The sequence below is a fragment of the Oncorhynchus clarkii genome, chromosome 4 (genome assembly GCF_045791955.1).
Source record: "Oncorhynchus clarkii lewisi isolate Uvic-CL-2024 chromosome 4, UVic_Ocla_1.0, whole genome shotgun sequence".
NCBI lineage: Eukaryota > Metazoa > Chordata > Actinopteri > Salmoniformes > Salmonidae > Oncorhynchus > Oncorhynchus clarkii.
The window spans coordinates 35,473,283-35,496,311 of NC_092150.1; the positions used below are offsets into that span (position 1 = coordinate 35,473,283).

A 23,029-nucleotide genomic window follows, 5' to 3' on the forward strand; every position below is an offset into this window, starting at 1 on the left:
ATGCTGGAATTAAAACATGAACTATGCAAATGAGATAAAGCTGTTTGCATTAAGGAAATAAACACCTGGCTCAAATAGAAGCCTGTCTTTAATAAGCACTTGTTGTATTCAGTGATTTATGCAAATAAATGCCTGGGCTATAATTTAAGTTTGACGGTACACTCCAAAAAATGCTGGGTTAAAAACAATCCAATTTGGGTAAATATTGGACAGAACAAGCAATTGGTTATTTTAACCCAGCCAGTTGAGTCACAAACAACCCATTGTTTTCTTTAAGTTGGGTTGTTGATGCTGGGTTATTGAACTATTATCCCCTGGGTAAGATCAGAAGACTGGAGGCGTGGCTTACTAGGGGCGTAGCTTTCAAATAGTTATTTTTGGCCACCCCTGAGAGTAAATATAATTCTGGTTAATCTGTCCTGTTGTTTTATCAGAGCACTGAATAAGGCTTATACAAGAGTATGAGTTCCTTACATGCATATCCCAATAAAGTGTTGAGGATGAGTTCATTTTCATTTTCTGTATTCAGGGATAACTCAAACTTTGTTTAAAGCTTTGTTTCGCTGACAGTCACAGCTGATTTTTGGATTGTACAGTGATTCGCTCTCTTTAAATATAAGTAATCTGATTTATTCGTTTCAGTCTCTGAATTGTTTAATCTAACTTTTTGCCACCAGCTCCTGATATATATCAAGGCATGAAATCTACAATCTGTTTCCTGAATTAGCCTAGTGTGCATATGCGCCCAGCTGGGTGCACATGCGCACTAGGCCGAGCTCGTTTTCCCCGGTTTTCCCTGGCTAAACTAACTGGTTAGCTGAACTATGCTAGTTTTCGCTCATGTTTATAATTTGACAACGTTCTCTTTTTTACGTTTGACTTTGTAAAAAGAAGCCATTACAGGACTATTTTATCATCACTAATCAAATGTATTGTAAGGGAAACATACTATAGTAGGCAGTAGGCCTTTAGAATAATGCAAAACATATCCTTGACTCTATCCAAGTTGATGAGCTGGAAACAAACGATGCCAGTCAGTTTTCACAGCTGGCCCATCGAATCTACACCTAAACTATACCGAAACTAATTTCACACATAATAACAGACAAGATTAAACTGACAATAATCTGTGACAATGTTAGGCCTATCAGTTTGTACATGAAGAGATGGGCGCATCTTGTGTTTGGCAGCTGCAGGGAAAGGAGCATCACTTTATCAAATCCTCCTTCAGAGTCATGTAGGCAAAACATTTTGATTCCTTTGTAGTATCAGAAAGAGCATATTCTACAGTTTCTATGATACTTTGTCAAATAACTCTCAAACTTCAAGAGGTGCAGCTCTATTTCCAAATGTAGCATTTTCCAAGAATATCCGTGCTGTCCATGTATTCAGCACATGACCACTCGAGTGGCAGCATTGCGGTGGCTACTAAGCAAATACTAGTAACATCATAACATTACAATTTAAAATGTACTATTCTGTTATCAATGGATGAATGGGCGATAGAAACCAAATAGAAACTGATCATGGTGCATGTGACTTCAATGAACTGAATGATGAGAAGGGTGATTAAACTAGATGTATCTGAATGATGAGGGTGAAGAGGATGATTGAATTTAGAACAAAAGTTTAACGATGATGAAGAATTTTGGGTGTTGTGGGCGGTCTAGTTATTTTATTATGAAAGGCTGAAAAGGGTATATAATTTCCCCTCGGAGAGTCAAATCAGACACTGAGGTGTAAGGTAGAACGTGTTCACAATAGCAATAGAATGGGCGCACTGGCTGCATTGCAAAGGCTGAAGAAATTAGATGAGTTGGAGTCGGGTGGAGGATTGGATATTGAGCTTGAAATCGACGTTGCTGATGAAGAGTCTTCATCTGATTCTGATGTTGACTTCGAGCCTCCGTCTCCGCTGCCTGAGCCTCACCGCAGAAAACCCAGAACAGAGCCAACTGAGGCGGTGAGCCCAACTGCCACCATGAGACAGGAGTTTGGAAGTAACGGCACGGTTTGGGGTAGAAAAGAGTGACGAGTTTATGTGGTATGCAGATGTAGTAGCACATCAGAGTAATGTATAATGTTGCTCATGCGCACAGAAAAGGAAGCAGTACGTAGGACATGTCTATGGATGAACTCAAAGCATTTATTGTACTCTTGTATGTCTGTGGGGCATACGGCGGTAAGAGCATGGATGTGGAGTTATTTTGGTCTGATAGGTATGGTGTGGACTTTTTCAGAGAGACCATCCCACGCAACCTCTTCCCAGAGATTATGCGTCACCTGCGGCAGGTGCTCACAAAACAAGGCCCATGAAAACTGTGTGCAATGCAACCTATTTTGTTTGTGGGGCTTGCCTGCACAAAACCCCAACGCTGTGTACTGACTGTGGACCCGAAGCATAAAAAGAAGATGAGATTGATTCATGTGTAAAAACACGTGTATAAGGGCACAATACAGTGTCCGATACAGTCAACAAATGACTGTTTTATATCTTGCCATGAATATATTTCCACAAATATTTATTTATAAAATTCAACTTTTACAATTGTTGCACTGGTGCTTTTGTTTAAGAATACAGCAAATAATTTCACCTGTGCACTTGGCTGGTTATATTATTATTATTATATTTTTTTGTTTCTATTTTGTCGAAAGAATCTGTAACTTGACTTTATTAATGACTATAACTCTTACTAATCAACGCTACAAATACAGTTGATCAAATGGACTACACTATAATGTTTTTATTATAAGTGAAAGAAAAATATGCTATTGGCCTAAGTTTTTTTCTAGGACTTTGTAGAATTATACAAAACATATCCTTAACTCTATCTAAACAAATAACTATTGTTGTTATTTTTTTATTTATTTAAATGTTTCCACAAATATTTCTTCATGCAATTAATTCTTTACAATAGTTTATGCACTATTATTCAGGTGTTGGTGCTTATCTTTGCGCACTTTGCGGGTTGATATGCTGAAGGGGACGCCCGGCAATGTTCTCTAGCTGGTACTTATAGGCTGAAAGGTCAGGCAGTTTTAGTGTTATCGTGGATCCAAGTTCAGTTTTGCGAGCCAGGCCTAATCGCCCAACATCAGTGCCCGACCTCACTAATGCTCTTGTGTCTGAATGGAACCAAGTCCTTAGGTGGCTACGGTCCTTGATGATCTTACTGTGACACTGGGTGCTGTAGATTTCCTGGAGGGAAAGGAGTTTGGAGAGTCCTGCAGTTGCTCTCGATGGTGCATCTCTAGAAATGTGTGAGGGTTTTAGCTGCCAAGACAAATTTCTTCACCCTCCTGAGGTTAAAGATGCACTGTTGCGCCTTCTTCGCCACGCTGTCGTTGTGAAGGGACTATTTCATGTCCTCAGTGAGGAAATTGAAGCGTCTTACCCTCTCCACTACGGCCCGGCGATGTGGATGTGGGGCTCTCTCTGCTGTCTCTTGTAGTCCACGATCAGCTCCCTCGTTTTGTTGACATTGAGGGAGAGGTTATTTTCCTGTCACCACTCTGCCAGGGCCCTCACCTCTTCTTTGTAGTCTGTCTCATCATTGTTTGTAATCAGGCTTACCACTGTTGTGTTGTCAGCAAACTTGATGTTTGAGTTGGAGACGTGCGTAATCACACAGTAATGGATTAACAGGGAGTACAGGAGGGAGCTGAGAACACACCCTTGTAGGGCCCCTGTGTTGAGGATCAGCGTGCCATAGGTGTTGTTGCCTAGTTTCACCCCCTGGGTTCGGCCCGTCAGGAAGTGTAAGACCCAGTTGCACAGAGAGGGTTTCAGGCCCAGGGCCCTGAGCTTAGTGATAAGCTTGGAGGACACTATAGTGTTGAAGGCTGAGCTGTAGTCGATGAACAGCATTCTTATGCTGGTATACCTCTTGTCCAGGTGGAATAGGGCAGTGTGCAGTGTAATAGCATTGTGTCATCCATGGATCTGTTGGGGCAGTATGCAAATTGTAGTGGGTCTAGGGTGTCAGGTAAGTTGGAGGTTAGGGCTGTCCCCGACTAAAATAAATCTTGGTTGACCAAGAGTCATCTGTTCTTACGACCAATTGATTGGTCTAAATGTTAAAATGTGTATTTTTCCATATATAGACACATCCTATGTGTTTCAATCAAATCAACTATATGCACTGAGCTTGTCTGATACTTTGATCCTTTGATGAAACATTTAAGACACACAAATGACTAAAGGGAGTCCGACTGCAATTGATTTGATTGTGCCGGGCCGGGCTCAGACTTGCTGCACTGTGTTAAAAAAAAAAAAAGCAGCGAGTGACTGTGCGACTTGCACCCGCTGTCTCTCTCTCACCGCTGCTACAGCGACTGCCACATATCAACAACGTCCCTGTTTCTGACCATTTGAGCAGACACATGCACATTTGTGGCCTGCTGGAGGTCATTTTGCAGGGCTCTGGCAGTGCTCCTCCTGCTCCTCCTTGCACAAAGGCAGAGGTAGCGGTCCTGCTGCTGGGTTGTTGCCCTCCTACGGCCTCCTCCACGTCTCCTGATGTACTAGCCTGTCTCCTGGTAGCGCCTCCATGCTCTGGACACTACGCTGACAGACACAGCAAACCTTCTTGCCACAGCTTGCATTGATGTGCCATCCTGGATGAGCTGCACTACCTGAGCCACTTGTGTGGGTTGTAGACTCCGTCTCATGCTACCACTAGAGTGAAAGCACCGCCAGCATTCAAAAGTGACCAAAACATCAGCCAGGAAGCATAGGAACTGAGAAGTGGTCTGTGGTCACCACCTGCAGAACCACTCCTTTATTGGGGGTGTCTTGCTAATTGCCTATAATTGCCTATAATTTCCACCTGTTGTCTATCCATTTGCATGTGAAATGTATTGTCAATCAGTGTTGCTTCCTAAGTGGACAGTTTGATTTCACAGAAGTGTGATTGACTTGGAGTTACATTGTGTTGTTTGTGTTCCCTTTATTTTTTTGAGCAGTGTATATACACATCAGACTCCGACATTGCTTGTACTAATATTTGCATATTTCCTAATTGCATTCTTTGACTTTTAGATTTGTGTGTATTGTTGTGTTATTTGATTTGAATGCACTGTTGGTGCTCGGGACACCAGCATTTCGCTACACCCGCAATAAAATTTGCTAAATATATGTATGCGACCAATACAATTTTATTTGATTTAACCCACATATTCACACACACGAGTAAGACCAATAATAGGACTGCACCGTGTTTCATATGGTGCCTAATATAACCATCACACACTGCATATGGAGCGACTGACAGAGATCTAACGCAACACAAAGCACACATCACAAAGATCCTCAGCCTTTGAAGCCTCGCATGGAAGAGTACACGAGCACACTGTTACGTTCCCCAATAAGAAACCAAAAAATCATTGCTCACCAGAAAAAGGGAAGAAATTAGTCACTGACGAACCAAAACGAAACAGGTGGGGTTTTAAAATGGGTTCTGAAACACATCCATGGGGTCCAACTGAGCGCTGGCCAATTAACTTCAGTTGGGTCTTAAAAGATCCCCACAATGGATATCCACTGGATTAAAATAAAAACACACCAATTTAGGATACTATAGTATTCAATTTTGTGTGTTTGCAGACTTTTCTGTAGTACTCACTGTGGTGTATTTGTGTACTTTAGTAGTATTTATTACTGTTGTATACAGATATATTTACAGTTAACTATTGTAGTAAAATAACTAGTATATACTATAGTATTTTATGTAGTGTTGTTGCAGATTGTAGTATACTGTAGTATTTACTGTAGTGTTTCTGTTTTATTATCTTGTACATAATGTGGAGGCTTTCACCTTCAGGAAATCTACCAGAGAAATACTAAAAGAGCATATTTCCTTAAGCTGTAGGCAGGATTGGGCTCTGAACAGATAATTTAGATCTTCTGCTCTTTTCTATAACCTGTAGGTAACACAACATATGGCCTATACTTGGCATTTAGGTTTCTCACTTTTGGGGGAATGGGAATGGGCAGGGTATATGCAAATTAACTACTGTATTATTTACTAAAGTGAAAAAGTGTAGTGATTTTGTGGACTGTAGTGTTTTTGCTAACATTACTGTAGTATTTACTAGTGTTTTCTTTGCAAATATTACTGTTGTATTTACTATAGTATTCTACAGGATACTACAACATTCTATAGTAAGTACTACACATGATCAGTGTGTAGTATAGTATTCTACAGTATTCTACAGTATATATTTGACTATACAATAATATAGTACGTACTGTAGCGTTCTATAGTCAACTGTAGTATTTTATTTTGTGGGTACAGTAGGGAGTAAAAATAAAAGTGAAGCAAACCGAAACGGGACAACACCAAGGTAAAGGTTGTTCAACAACCTGAAGCAAAAGCGCTAAACAGAGGTATAGCTCTTCCAACATCTCTTTTCCAAGCTGAAGCAATGGGCCAGCAGCCCTTAAATATCAGCTGTGCTAGCACAGGTGAAACGCCTTCAGACTAACGAGGACAACAGGTGCAACACATCCTGCAATGAGGAGGTACCCCACACCCAAAGAGAACCAAACTCGAAATCGAGGGGAAAAAACTATGCCGGTAGCACACATACACCACACACATATTTGAAAAGTGTACAAACAGGCCTATTTGCTGTGTCTACCTGTATAAGGGAGGGGGCTGGATTTGAGTGGTAGAAGCGTTGAAATCCTGTTTATTTTCTTGCCAGCAGAAAGCTCTTAACCTGATGAGTCAGTCTGACCTGCAGAGAAATGCATCCAGGCATCAACACACACACACACACACACACTAACACATTGACACACCCCCACACACACAGCGAAACATTTACATATTTGTCAACAGTTTGATTATCCAGTCCTCAGCTCACTGCTTATCATCTGTTTGCTTTTTATAGAAAAATTTGTCGGCTGTAAATATCTCAACTGTTAAAGCCATTTTACACTGAAGGCATCCCAAACTCTAAACGACTTTGTCTAAACGACTTTCTCCTGAATGCAACCTCTGTGTCAGATTTCAAAAAAGCTTTACCGAAAAAGCACACCATGCAATAATCCGAGTACGGCACTCAGACACAAAAACAAGCCATACAGATATCCGCCATGTTGTGGAGTCAACAGAAGTCAGAAATAGCATTATAAATATTCACTTACCTTTGATGATCTTCATCAGAATGCACTCCCAGGAATCCCAGTTCCACAATAAATGTTTGTTTTGTTCGATAAAGTCCATAATTTATGTCCAAATAACTCCTTTTTGTTCGCGCCTTGAGTTCACAAATCCAAATTCACGATGCGCAGGCCAGACGAAAAGTCAAAAATTTCCATTACAGTTTGTAAAAACATGTCAAACGATGTATAGAATCAATCTTTAGGGTGTTTTTAACATAAATCTTCAATAATGTTTCAACCGGAGAATTCCTTTGTCTTTAGAAATGCGATGGAACGCAGCTACCTCTCACGGGAGCATGCCTGAATGAGCTCATGGCACTCTGCCAGACACCCAAATCAATCAGCTCTCATTCCCCCCTCCTTCACAATAGAAGCCTCAAACAAGGTTCTCAAGACTATTGACATCTAGTGGAAGCCTTAGGAAGTGTAATCAAACCAAATTTACACTGTATCTTGGATAGGGAAAGAGTTGAGAAATTACAAACCTCAGGCCCTAGTTGTGTCGCACCTGGACTACTGTTCAGTCGTGTGGTCAGGTGCCACAAAAAGGGCACCTGACCTTGGATGCAAACAGAGAGCTAATATTAATCATATACATGTCAATCTCTCCTGGCTCAAAGTGGAGGAGAGATTGACTTCATCACTACTTGTATTTATGAGAGGTATTGGCATGTTGAATGCACCAAGCTGTCTGTTTGAAGTACTGGCGCACAGCTTGGACACTCATGAATACCCCACAAGACATGACACAAGAGGTCACTTCACAGTCCCCAAGTCCAGAACAGACTATGGAAGGTGCACAGTACTACATACAACCATGACTACATGGACTGTATTCCACTTCAAGTAACTGATGCAAGCAGTAAAATTTGATTAAAGAAAACAGATAAAAATACACCTTATGGAACAGCAGAGACAGTGAAGAAACACAAACATAGGCACAGACACATGCATACACATATACAGTAACATGTGCACTATACACACACACACACACACACACACACACACACACATGGATTTTGTACTGTAGATATGTGGTAGTGGTGGAGTAGGGGCCTGAGGGCACACAGTGTGTTGTGAAATCTGTGAATGTATTGTAATGTTTTTAAAATTGTATAAACGGCCTTAATTTTGCTGGACCCCAAGAAAAGTGGGGATCCATAATAAATACAAATACACACACACACACACACAGCCAGGCATTCCCAGTTGAGTCAGCCGTGTGTCTGTCTGGCAGATGTGAGAACAGATGTGTTTGATGATATACAGTATGAGATCAGAATCCTATTTGGCCTTAAAAGACAGAGGAGAGGAGTGACTAGACTGACTCAGCCTGTGATTGGCTGAGGGGTGACTCTGGGCGTGTCCTATACAGGCTGTGATTGGCTGGGGCTGTTTTGTCCAGGATGTAATATGCTGGGCGGGGCTTATCTAGGCTGTGATTGGTTTGGCGAGAACTACCCAGGCTGTGATTGGCTAGGCGTGGCCCACCATGTTATAAAGTGGATGAGAGCGTGGCCGTGGTCACGGATAACCCTCCCTTTGTAATCACATTGATTGCATTAGATTCGACATGGATTAACAGATAGGGGATACAGCAGTGATCCCCTTTCGTCTTTTAGCTGGGTTTGGGGAAAACCTCCCCACCCACTGTTTCACCTACACTATCTGTGCGAGCTGCCTATGGAATTGTTTAACTATGCACAAATTGGTATGAGATTGCATACTTTACCACTACTCTCTCTCTTTCTCTCTCTCTTTGTTTCCATCTTCTCCTCCTTCCTCTGTCTCACCTCCTCCTCTCCCTCTATCTCTCCCTCCCCCACCCTCTTTCTCTCCCCCGTCTCACACACTCTATCTTTCCCTCTCCTCCTCTTCCATATCACACTCTTTCTCTCTCTCTCTCTCTCTCTCTCTCTGTCATGTTCCTACTGTATTCCTACTGCATGCCACTGACTATATACAGCTGTCAGGGATCAGCCTGGCTATCAGAGGTGTGTGTGTAGGTGTGAATGTGTGGGACTTATCTCGGGAGCTCTCCCAGTAATGGCTTCCCTGTGGGAGTATGACAGCTGCAGACTGACATTCCTGCCTGGCATGTGTATGTGTGCAGATTTCCGTGTATGTACCAATTAATGCTCGAACACGTACATAGAACAGATGTTTGAGTGTGTTGCTTATTTACTCTGCAGCGTGTGTGTGTGTGTGTGTGTGTGTGTGTGTGTGTGTGTGTGTGTGTGTTTGTTGTGATAGCTTGACTCTCTGACACTCCAAGGCTGCAGACTGGGCAGGGTGGTAAATAGACTAGTCTACTGCTGGGAATGGCTATGAGTCTAACCTGCAGCCCTGTGCAGACTCGGCTCAGAAGGCTGTAATGGACTTAGCCTCCAGCTGGGAATGGTAGGATAATTCTACCAAACCATGCTAACCTGCCAGCGGTATAATATTGACCATAAATAGTCTCACATAGCTACCTTAAGGTGAATGCACTAACTGTAAGTCGCTCTGGATAAGAGCGTCTGCTAAATTACTCAAATGTAAAACACTGAACAAAAGGCAACATGCAAGTTGACTGGGAAAAAATAAGGTAGGGGCGTGGATCAGAAAAAACAGTCTGTATCTGGTGTGACCACCATTTGCCTCATGCAGTGCGACACATCTTCTTTGCATAGAGTTGATCAGGCTGTTGATTGTGGCCTGTGGGACGTTGTCCCACTCCTCTTCAATGGCTGTGTGAAGTTGCTGAATATTGGCGGGAACTGTAACACGCAAACATGCTCAATGGATGACATGTCTGGTGAGCATGCAGACCATGGAAGAACTGGGACTTTTTCAGCATCCAGGAATTGTGTACAGATCCTTGAGTCATGGGGCCGGGCATTATCATGCTGAAAGATGAGGTGACAGAGGATGAATGGAAAGACAATGGGCCTCAGGATCTCGTCACGGTATCGCTGTGCATTCAAATTGCCATCCATTAAATACAATTGTGTTTGTTGTCCGGAGCTTATGTCTGCCCGCACCATAACCCCACCGCCACCATGGGTCACGCTGTTCACAAAGTTGACATCAGCAAACTGCTTCACTCATACGATGCCATACATGCTGTCTGCCATTGAAACAAGGATTCATCCATGAAGTGTACACTTCTCCAGCATGCCAATGGCAATCAAAGGTGAGCATTTGCCCACTGAAGTCGGTTGCAACGCCAAACTGCAGTCAGGTCAAGACCCTGGTGAGGATGACGAGCACGCAGATGTGCTTCCCTGAGACGGTTTCTGAAAGTTTGTCCAGAGATTGTTCAGTTGTGTAAACCCAAAGTTTAATCAGATGTCCGTGTGGCTGGTCTCAGACGATCCTGCAGGTGAAGAAGCCGGATGCGGAGGTCTTTGACGTGGTTACACGTGGTCTGTGGCTGTGAGGCTGGTTAAAAGTATTACCAAATCCTCTCAAATGACATTGGAGGTGGCTTATGGTAGATAAATGAACATTCAATTCTCTGGAATCATCAAACATCAAACTTTTATCAAGACACATCTGTTAATTAAAATACATTCCAGGCGACTTGACTACCTCATGAAGCTGGTTGAGAGAATGCCAAGAGTGTGCAAAGCTGTCATCAAGGCAAAAGGTGGCTATTTTGAAGAATCTCAAATCTAAAATAGATTTTGATTTGTTACTACACTTTTTTGTTTACTACATGATTCCGTATATGTTATTTCATAGTTTTGATGTCTTCACTATTATTCTACCTTGAATGAGTAGGTGTGTCCAAACTTTTGACTGGTACTGTATATATAGTATATCACAAAAGTGAGTACACCCCTCACATTTTTGTAAATATTTGAGTATATCTTTTCATGTGACAACACTGAAGAAATGACACTTTGCTACAATGTAAAGTAGTGAGTGTACAGCTTGTATAACAGTGTAAATTTGCTGTCCCCTCAAAATAACTCAACACACAGCATTAATGTCTAAACCACTGGCAACAAAAGTGAGTACACCCCTAAGTGGAAATGGCCAAATTGGGCCCAAAGTGTCAATATTTTGGGTGGCCACCATCATTTTCCAGCACTGCCTTAACCCTCTTGGGCATGGAGTTCACCAGAGCTTCACAGGTTGTCTGTCATGTATTGTCATATTATGTCTTGTTCCTGTTCTTTCTCTTCACTCCATCTCCCTCTGCTGGTCGTATTAGGTTACCTTCTCTTCCTCTCCTTCCCCCAGCTGTTCCTCATCTTCTCTAACTACCTTGTTCACCCTTTTCCCACCTGTTCCCTTTTTCCCTCTGATTAGGTCTCTATTTCTCTCTCTGTTCCTGCTTCTGTCTTTGTCAGATTCTCGTTTGAGTTTCTCATGCCAGAACCAAACTATCGTCTCGTTTGCTTCACCCTTGTCCCGTCCTGTCGGAATCTGCCTGTTCATCTGATGCTACGTGTGATCAGGTACCTCTGTCCTCTACGACCCGCGCCTACCCAGAGAGACCAGCAGTCTGTCGCCGCTAACCCAGCTATTCTCCTCTGCTGCTAAGAAGGGGACTCTTCTGTGAATATCAGAAGAACTTTATGATTCATTTGTCGCCCTCTCTGCGGGTTGTCTATTTTGCCATGATATACATCTGAAGAGGATCTATGTCTTCCCTGTGTTTTGACATTAAAGAACTCTGTTTTTGTTAAACCGCTTTTGGGTCCTCACTCACGTGCATAACAGAAGAATCTGACGTCTCTAGACAGTTCGTTGTCGAGGTTGACGCGTCAGAGATGGGCGTGGGAGCCATTCTTTCTCAGCGCTCCCTCTCTGACGACAAGGTCCACCCTTGCGCGTATTTTTCTCATCGCCTGTCGCCGTCGGAACGTAACTATGATGTGGGAAACCGCAAACTGCTCGCCATCCGCTTAGCCCTAGGCGAATGGCGAAAGTGGTTGGAGGGGGCGACCGTTCCTTTTGTCGTTTGGACTGACCATAGGAACCTTGAGTACATCCGTTCTGCCAAACGACTTAATGCGCGTCAGGCTCGTTGGGCGCTGTTTTTCGCTCGTTTCGAGTTCGTAATTTCTTATCGTCCGGGCTCTAAGAACACCAAGCCTGATGCTTTATCTCGTCTCTTCAGTTCTTCAGTAGCCTCCACTGACCCCGAGGGGATTCTCCCTGAGGGGCGTGTTGTCGGGTTGACTGTCTGGGGAATTGAGAGGCAGGTAAAGCAAGCACTCACTCACACTCCGTCGCCGCGCGCTTGTCCTAGGAACCTTCTTTTCGTTCCCGTTCCTACTCGTCTGGCCGTTCTTCAGTGGGCTCACTCTGCCAAGTTAGCCGGCCACCCCGGCGTTCGCGGTACGCTTGCTTCCATTCGCCAGCGTTTTTGGTGGCCCACTCGGGAGCATGACACGCGTCGTTTCGTGGCTGCTTGTTCGGTCTGCGCGCAGACTAAGTCCGGTAACTACCCTCCTGCCGGCCGTCTCAGACCGCTTCCCATTCCCTCTTGACCGTGGTCTCACATCGCCTTAGATTTTATCACCGGACTGCCTTCGTCAGCGGGGAAGACTGTTATTCTTACGGTTGTCGATAGGTTCTCTAAGGCGGCTGATTTTATTCCCATTCGCTAAGCTCCCTTCTGCTAAAGAAACGGCACAAATCATCATCGAGAATGTTTTCAGAATTCATGGCCTTCCGTCAGACGTCGTTTCGGACAGGGGTCCGCAATTCACGTCTCAATTTTGGAGGGAGTTTTGCCGTTTGATTGGGGCTTCCGTCAGTCTCTCTTCCGGCTTTCACCCCCAGTCTAACGGTCAAGCAGAACGGGCCAATCAGACTATTGGTCGCATCTTACGCAGTCTTTCTTTTCGTAACCCTGCGTCTTGGTCAGAACAGCTCCCCTGGGCAGAATACGCCCACAACTCGCTTCCTTCGTCTGCGAACGGGCTATCTCCTTTTCAGAGTAGCCTCGGGTACCAGCCTCCGCTGTTCTCGTCTCAGTTCGCCGAGTCCAGCGTCCCCTCCGCTCAGGTTTTTGTCCAACGTTGCGAGCGCACCTGGAAGAGGGTCAGGTCAGCACTTTGCCGTTATAGGGCGCAGACTGTGAGAGCCGCTAATAAGCGTAGAACTAAGAGTCCTAGATATTGTCGCGGTCAGAGAGTTTGGCTCTCCACTCAGAACCTGTCGCAGTGCGACTTCTTCTTCCGCGATATCTTCGTCGCGTCCACCCGGTCTTCCATGTCTCCTGTGTTAAGCCCGTTCTTCGCGCCCCCGCTCGTCTTCCCCCCCCCCCCCCTCCCCCCCAATCCTTGTCGAGGGCGCACCTATCTACAGGGTCCGTAAGATTTTGGACATGCGTCCTCGGGGCCGTGGTCATCAGTACCTAGTGGATTGGGAAGGGTACGGTCCTGAGGAAAGGAGTTGGGTTCCCTCTCGGGACGTGCTGGACCGTTTGCTGATCGATGATTTCCTCCGTTGCCGCCAGGTTTCCTCCTCGAGTGCGCCAGGAGGCGCTCGGTGAGTGGGGGGGTACTGTCATGTATTGTCATATTATGTCTTGTTCCTGTTCTTTCTCTTCACTCCATCTCCCTCTGCTGGTCGTATTAGGTTACCTTCTCTTCCTCTCCTTCCCCCAGCTGTTCCTCATTTTCTCTAACTACCTCGTTCACCCTTTTCCCACCTGTTCCCTTTTTCCCTCTGATTAGGTCTCTATTTCTCTCTCTGTTCCTGCTTCTGTCTTTGTCAGATTCTCGTTTGAGTTTCTCATGCCAGAACCAAACTATCGTCTCGTTTGCTTCACCCTTGTCCCGTCCTGTCGGAATCTGCCTGTTCATCTGATGCTACGTGTGATCAGGTACCTCTGTCCTCTACGACCCGCGCCTACCCAGAGAGACCAGCAGTCTGTCGCCGCTAACCCAGCTATTCTCCTCTGCTGCTAAGAAGGGGACTCTTCTGTGAATATCAGAAGGACTTTATGATTCATTTGTCGCCCTCTCTGCGGGTTGTCTATTTTGCCATTATATACATCTGAAGAGGATCTATGTCTTCCCTGTGTTTTGACATTAAAGGACTCTGTTTTTGTTAAACCGCTTTTGGGTCCTCACTCACGTGCATAACATTGTCACTGGAGTCCTCTTCCACTCCTCCATGACGACATCACGGAGCTGGTAGATGTTAGAGACCTTGCACTCTTCCACCTTCCGTTTGAGGATGCCCCACAGATGCTCAATAGGGTTTAGGTCTGGAGACATGCTTGACCAGTCCATCACCTTTACCCTCAGCTTCTTTAGCAAGGCAGTGGTCGTCTTGGAGGTGTGTTTGGGGTCGTTATCATGTTGGAATACTGCCCTGCGGCCCAGTCTCCGAAGGGAGAGGATCATGCGCTGCTTCAGTATGTCACAGTACATGTTGGCATTCTTGTTTCCCTCAATGAACTGTAGCTCCCCAGTGCCAGCAGCACTCATACAGCCCCAGACCATGACACTCCCACCACCATGCTTGACTGTAGGCAAGACACACTTGTCTTTGTACTCCTCACCTGGTTGCCGCCACACACGCTTGACACCATCTGAACCAAATAAGTTTATCTTGGTCTCATCAGACCACAGGACATGGTTTCAGTAATCCATGTCCTTAGTCTGCTTGTCTTCAGCAAACTGTTTGTGGGCTTTCTTGTGCATCATCTTTAGAAGAGGCTTCCTTCTGGGACGACAGCCATGCAGACCAATTTGATGCAGTGTACTGCGTATGGTCTGAGCACTGACAGGCTGACCCCCCACCCCTTCAACCTCAGCAGCAATGCTGGCAGCACTCAGGCCATCCATCTTTATGTAGAGCAACAATTCTTTTTTTCAGATCCTCAGAGCGTTCTTTGCCATGTTGAACTTCCAGTGACCAGTCAGTATGAGGGAGTATGAGAGCGATGACACCAAATTTAACACACCTGCTCCCCATTCACACCTGAGACATTGTAACACTAACGAGTCACATGACACCGGGGAGGGAAAATGGCTAATTGGGCCCAATTTGGACATTTTCACTTAGGGGTGTACTCACTTTTGTTGCCAGCGGTTTAGACATTAATGGCTGTGTTGAGTTATTTTGAGGGGACAGCAAATTTACACTGTTATACAAGCTGTACACTCACTACTTTACATTGTAGCAAAGTGTCATTTCTTCAGTGTTGTCACATTAAAATATATACTCAAATATTTACAAAAATGTGAGGGGTGTACTCACTTTTGTGATATACTGTATATGTTTTATAACACTAGTTACATACAAGTATTACATGTTTTACTCCAAGTCCAGATCCTAACAAGGGTTGTAAGTGTGCTGAGTGTGCTCGTCCAACAGGCTATGATGTTTGGGCTCACAACACAGAGAGGAGTGGTACTTATGCTGTGATGTGATGATGAGAGCTGGAGATACTAGAGCAGTCTAGCACCCACACACTCTCCTGTACTCACAGGCTCTATGGTAGGGATAGGGAGTGCGTGTGTGCGTGCGTGTATGTGTGTGTTTGTGTGTATTTTAATGATGACGAGGGCTGTAGAGGCCCCCAGAGTGATATTTTTATCGACTGTCTCATCCATCATACTCCTACAGCTACAGCAGCATGAGACCCTGGGTAGGCAGTATACTGAGGGGGGGGGGGGGGGGGTCAGCCCTGTCTTTTAGCTTCACACAATCATAACATTATGCTCTGTCTGACAGAGCAAGAGAGATACGAGGTGAGAGAGAGAGAATGAGAGAGAGGGTGTGTGAAAGAGAGGTTGTGTGTCTTTTGTAGTTGACAAATACAAACCCCCCCACACACACACACACACACACACACACACACACACACACACACACCTACCCAGACACCCTCAGCAGCAGTTGGCAGTGCCCAGCCCAGGCCCATTAGCACGTTGTCTGTGTGCTAAGCGGTGTGGTCTGGGTGGTGCAGGTTGTTGTCACATCATGACCCAGCTGGCATACACAGGAGAGGAGAGAAGCGCTAACAGGCAGACTCCCGGCTGCAGAGAGGCTCATACGCTGAAGCCAAAAGTCATGTCTGCAGAGAGGCTCATACGCTGAAGCCAAAAGTCATGTCTGCAAAGAGGCTCATATAAGCTTTACACAGGGTTGGTATAGGCATATAGCAGGTCAATGATGTCCTAATGCCATATTACATAGCGGTTCAATTTTGACCACCGTACAGTGGATGCAGTCCAGGCCCTGTTTTAATTATACAATGTCTCATGGCCTCCAGCATCAGAAATGGGTCCTTTTCCGATTGGACATTGGACAATAAAGTTATATTGTAACCCCCCTCCTCTGTCCCCCTCTGCAGGTTAGAGTGGGTTGAGATCATCGAGCCGCGCACGCGGGAGCGCATGTACGCCAACCTCCTCACCGGAGAGTGTGTGTGGGACCCCCCTCAGGGGGTGCGTATCAAGAGGACAGGGGACAACCAGTGGTGGGAGCTGTTCGACCCCAACACCTCCCGCTTCTACTACTACAACGCTTCTACGCAACGCACCGTCTGGCACCGCCCGCAGGCCTGTGACATCATCCCCCTCGCCAAGCTACAGACGCTGAAGCAGCACACGGACGTGCCCTGCCCGGGAGGGACAGGGGGGGACAAAGGAGGGAGGACGTCAGCGGATAACAGTCCAGGGAGGAGCAGTGCCGTCAGTAGAGAGGGGAGCACCTCGTCTTCACTGGACCAGGACCTGACCACATCGGAGAAACAGGGGAACAGAGAGGAGGCAGAGAGGTATAAACACAGCACACACACCACACAATATAAACTACACGAACATGACCACAACCCTAATTTGACCACAACACCAGACCAGGAACTGAACACATCGAAGAAAACAGGCGAGGAATACACACCACGCTGACATCAACCCTAACCCTTAACACAACCACAACACTAACCCTAAACACGAACAATGTACCTGACCCCAAGCCTAATCCGAACTCGAACTCGACCACAGGTAGGAGGCAGACAGGTCGTATACAGAACTATGACCATAACCAGGGCCTAAAATGAACACCCGCCACCGGCCAAATGCGGGTAGATTTCGGCATTGGCATGTAATGTATACGATGTCTTTTTCACCAGCCACTTTGGTGGGTGGTCAGGGCTCCACAATACGAGCATTTCACTTGTATTTGTGAATAAAATAGTCAAGTATGATCACATTTCTAGTAATATAAATGCTGCAGTAGTATTTCCGCCGTTTAGTTTCATGATCTAATTTACTTGAAACAAAAGTCTACTGAGGTGAGTCTTTGTCCTGTTTTTTTGGGGCTATTTACATTGTTTTGTTCACAAACTAGGTTGTTTTTCTATGTTTGAGTTTCAACAGCCAGGGAAGCGAAGACAACGCTTCTACTAGTCAGACTCAATCTCACAATCTCACAAACATGACTTGAGTCATGCTACCACGGTAACGTCCTGCCCTTAAAGGGGCAGGTGAACACCCGTGATATTTTGGTTAAAAGACTCAGGACACCAACAAATGTATTGTCAATATACCACATTAGTTACTTCGTACTAGTAATACATTTATTGTTTTAGAAACATTACAAAACATGCTCATCCATTTTTTTGAGTTTTAGTTGGTGGTAGATTTGGTTTTATCTACCTGACACAGTGGCTGGTGGACTAAAAGTAAATGTTATGCCCTGACCACCAAGACAAATCCTGTAGGCTCTCTGTCGCTCTCTCTTTTCCCATCTCTCTCTCATTTTTTTTATCTCTCTATCTTGCTCTTTCTCTCTCTCTCCTCCCTCTCTATTGATTGACCCATTTCTCCTCCTCATTCAGATTTCCTCATTCTCTCACTCACCTTCAGTTTTCCTCTCTCCTCCTCTCTCCCCCTCTCATTCAATTCATCTTGTTCTCTCTCTAACGAGTCTGTCTTTTGCTTATTAGCTGCAATCTGCTGCAGTCTTCTGTGATTGGTGGAAACGCTTGGCCGGGGTCGCAGTGTCCTGTAAATGTGTTCAATGCTCCTGTCCCTGCCAGAGCTGGAAAAAGACCCTTCTCCACACACACACACACACACACACACACACACACACACACACACACACACACACACACACACACACACACACACACACACACACACACACACACACACACACTATTACCAAACATATTTCAACAATAATATTTGATGTCGGTATATCCCCTCTATGTTGGCCTGTGTGGTCCAGTACAAGTTGTCCTCTAGAGGGTTTTTGTGATTTCAGGTCATTAAATAGCGAGACTGGTTTGTCACGGTCACACCGGCCATCCTCCAGATGGATTGTGGGTATTAACCTTGAGGTCCACAGAAAAAGACAAGGATTCCATTTAGGAACCGTGGAGAGAGAGAGGTGAGGAAAAGATTGAGGGAGGGAGAATAAGCGGAGTCTGAATTTACTGAAATCCTTGAGCCATCCTATTCCCTACTATGTCACTGTCTGTTGACTAGTGTGTGTGTGTGTGTGTGTGTGTGTGTGTGTGTGTGTGTGTGTGTGTGTGTGTGTGTGTGTGTGTGTGTGTGTGTGTGTGTGTGTGTGTGTGTGTGTGTGTGCATGTCTGTGTGTGTGTGTGTTCCAGTGCGTTGCCAGCACCCTAAATATAAAGCACTCTCTTTATTCAACCACACTTTGAAGGGTGTTGGCACTATCCTCCTCCCTCCCCTCTCAGAAATCACCCAATGTCACATGGATGTTAGTGCATTTGTCTGTCAGATTGTATATGCAAAAACTGTTTGAGTATCATTCACTACCATTAGATGGGGACAGCCTGACAGAGAGGTGTTTTGCTGCGGCGGAGTTTGAGTTGAAGTTCAGTGGAGTTGAGTCGATTAGGACCCTAACTTCCTGAAGGTCATGCATATTGATGAACACATCCGTAATGCATGGTATATACTAAGCATATATGTGTGTCTGGGAGTGTGTGTGCTTGCATGGGAGGCCATCTGGAGTGAGGAGTGACAGACTGCAGCTGTCACATCAACCTGCCCCGGCCTCACCTGAAAAAACAAGCACACACACCTGCTGCTATATATAGCATCATTATTGTTATTTTATTGTGTTACTTTTTATTTTTATTTTTAACTTTATTTAGTAAATATTTTCTTTAAATCTATTTTCTTAAAACTGCATTGTTGTTTAAGGGCTTTTAAGTAAGCATTTCACGGTAACACCTGTTGTAGGTCCCTGTCGGTTTGATTTGATTTTGTGTGTGTACATACAGTATGGGAAAGGAAAGGGGATACCTACTCTATTGCACAACTGAATGCATTCAACCAAAATGTGTCTTCCACATTAAACCCAACCCCTCTGAATCAGAGAGCTGCGGGGGGCTACCTTAATCCACATCCACGTCATCGGTGCCCGGGGAGCAGATGTTGTTCAGGTTCGACTGCCTTGCTCAAGGGCAGAACGGCAGATTTTTTCCCCACCTTGCCAGCTCAGGAATTCAAACCAGCGACCTTTTGGTTACTGGCCCAACACTCTTAACCGCTAGGCTCCCTTACCACCCATGTGTGTCAGATGTCCGTCAAACGATGCTGGCCTTCAATTCCCCTTTGATTTGACTTCATTATAATAGTTGGTTGGTGATGGGTTGGTTGATCACATTGATTGATTGTGTTAATTAAATCATTACAGTGGCTAAAGCCATGCTCGGTCAATACACATGAGAACAACAAACCCAGCCAGGTAACCCTCCTGATAGGAGTGGAAGCCACTCACACAGTGTCGATAGAAAACGCAATGGGCAACCTGTCATTTTTGTGCTTGCTAAAGGCCTCTTGGTCCCTCAGCAGGAAGATAAGGGAGAGGGGAGAGAATGTGTAAATTGATTTTGAAGGTCGATTGTCTATGAATTATTTATGACTGGGGAGAGGAGAACAATGTTCACTTTGTAGTGGCTTTCTAGAGAGAGAGAGAGAGAGAGGGGGGGGATTTAAAGAGCTGAAGAGGAGGAGACATGGAAAGAGAAGACAGACAAGGTGACTGGGAGTGACAGAGTGTCCAGGAGGGAGATCAGGAGATGATAGAGGAGAGGTGGAGAGTGTGAGCGAGGAAAAGACAGAGAGAGAAGAGAGGTGGTTGTTTCTCATGGCTTCCGAGCAAAGTATGGTCCGGCCCAACACACACAACACTGTCATCTTTAACGCACGCACGCATGCACACACACACACACACACACAAACCCACACACACACACACACACACACACACACACACACACACACACACACACACACAAACCCCCACACACACACACACACACAAACCCCCCCACACACACACACACACACACACACACACACACACACACACACACACACACACTCATTGGCCACTCCAGCATTCAGCTGTGGCCTTGGGCATCAGAGCATGGAACTATTGAAGACAAGGGTGGCCAATGCTGCAATCAATTTCACACCCTACTCTCTCTCTCTGTCTTTATCCTCGCCTCCATCTCTCTTTCTCTGGCTTTTCTCCTCCACTTCCTCCATCTCTCTCTCTCTCTCCTCCTTTCTCCCAAAACTCATCATTTATATTTCTCTCACAGTTTCTCTCTGCTGTTCACTGTTTACTGAAAAACACTCAAGGTGAAAAATGTATCGATGTTGCCTTGAGGGGCGTCTAAGATTTGAAAACATTGGGGGCTTAGTTCAAAGCCAGTAGGGGGGTCTTGGGGGCATTCTCCCCCTGCCAAAAAAATAAGGAATTTCAACAGCTAAATTCATGAATTTGGTGCACTTTTAGATATACATTGAGAGATTAGGACATTGAGACATTAGATCTTTTTCAGGAAACTTGCACCTTCCCACCTGCCACAGCAGACACTGCCAGTACTCAATTATAGTTGCTACTGTTGTTCTCTCTACTCTGGAACACTCTGTACTCTGGAACACATACATCTACAGTGTATTGCCAAAAAACCACTCAACAACTTCAAACATATAGACTCTGACCTGTCCAATGAGCCAAACTGATTTTAAAAAATCCCACAGTACCCAAACACCCCTCTTAACACACACACACCCACACACTGGGCAGTAATTAGAATCGATAGAGCAGATTTAAGTGTTGGTCTATTGCGTGCTCACCCCTCCTGTGCCTCTCTCCATCGCTTTTGTATATGTCATTTGTTGCTGTCTTTCTTGTCTGCTCTCTTCTGTTGCTGTATTTTAGTACGCTGTGTTGCTGTCTCTTGTCTACCCTCCTCTCTCGTCCTGACCTTGTTTTACTAGTAATTTCACAGGCTTTTTCCTCCTCACCTGGAAATTCTTCGTAAACCATGTTTTACTTTTTCACTGTCTTTATTTCACCTCTTATAATTTGTGCAAATAAATAAAACAAATTAGAATCTATAGAGCATCTTAAAGTAATACAGTCTACTGTGTGCTCATTCCACCTCTTCTCCATCTACCCTCTTCTGTCACTTTCTCTGGGTCTTGTCTGTTGCCATCTGTGTCTTGTCTGTTGCTGTCTCAGGTTCTTGTTTGTTAATGTCTCCTTATCTATCCTTTTCTGTTATGGCCTTTTCTATTCTTCTGGTGTCTCTCTCCATCATATCCTATTCTTCTGTTGCTGTCTCTGTGTCTAGTCTGGTGTCTCTCTCCATCATATCCTATTCTGCTGTTGCTGTCTCTGTGTCTAGTCTGGTGTCTCTCTCCATCATATCCTATTCTTCTGTTGCTGTCTCTGTGTCTAGTCTGGTGTTTCTCTCCATCATCTACTCTTCTGTTTCTGTATCTGTGTCTTCTCTTGTGTGTCTTTAGTTTTGCAATCCAAAACAGTCAAGGGGATACTGGGGTAGCGGAATTTGTTTTGAGCCTGTGTCTGGGTCACTTAAATCATCCTCTTCCCTACCATTTGCCCCTGGCTGCTGCTGTTCTAAGTGCTCCACTGGCCTGCTGTTCTCATCGGTCATCCTCCCTGGCTCATCTGAATGGTAGCAAGGTAGAGGTGCAACATGACATTAGTTAGTTGTAAAGGGCACTTCCTGATTTGGCCTCGTTTTAGGTTTGGTTCATTAATAAATGCTAGCGGCCTGCCTGAATTCAAATGTGAGTTGGTTTCGGGGTTTGGTTTGATGTGGGTGTCTTGTGTGTGTGTTCACAGGTGAGAAGAGTTAGTCAAATTATTTAGCCAATTAGCTTCAGTCAGCTGGTGTGCGACCTGACTTTAGATAGTCTATCTACTGGGCTAGTTAGGGACCTTCAATAAATTACACAATGTAAATGAGACAATATTTGCACACCTTTTCGTTTTCTCATTAAATGCTTTCAATATTTGTCTATGCATTTCTGCAATTTATATTTGGTTTGAGGTTTTTACGTCATTGAAATTTTGAGATATTTGAATTTGAACATATGTACATTGTGTAATTTACCGATGGTCCCTAAATAGCCCCATATTGATTTCCAAAGTCAACCACAAATGTATCACATGCAATAGGATCAGGTCGCATGCAGCTGCACTCCGAATTGATGATTACTTGTGTAATGCCAGCTGTGGGCATGTGGGCAGGAATGACATAAACCCTACCTTCATTTACGTTGTGATGCAGTCACGACCACAAGCCTCACAAAACTCAGTTTTGGATGAGACTGACTTTATGACCAAAAATATTCTGTTTACACTTTGTAGTCAATTTTGACAGTAGAATAAATGTTTCTGACTCACGTCGATGCCAAATAGGCTGTTTTCTAAATGAGAAATAGTTTTTTAGGAGAAGTCGCTCTTTAAAGTTACTGACACACGACTAGGGCAATTCAACTAAAGAAACATTCAATTGTCCACATAACATGACAGATAAGTAGCTGCATAGCCCCTAGGCTATATGAATATAAAGAGACATGA

The 23,029-nt window shown here is 44.7% G+C and overlaps 1 protein-coding gene across 1 annotated transcript in view; it reads left to right on the top strand.

The window, feature by feature from the left end:
- LOC139407678 (rho GTPase-activating protein 39-like) overlaps positions 1 to 23,029 on the top strand; it is a 148,924-nt gene that overhangs the window by 89,638 nt on the left and 36,257 nt on the right. The window contains exon 2 of the mRNA XM_071151524.1: positions 16,488 to 16,913. Coding sequence (XP_071007625.1) covers positions 16,488 to 16,913 — 426 coding nt within the window. The remainder of the gene's footprint in view (positions 1 to 16,487; positions 16,914 to 23,029) is intronic.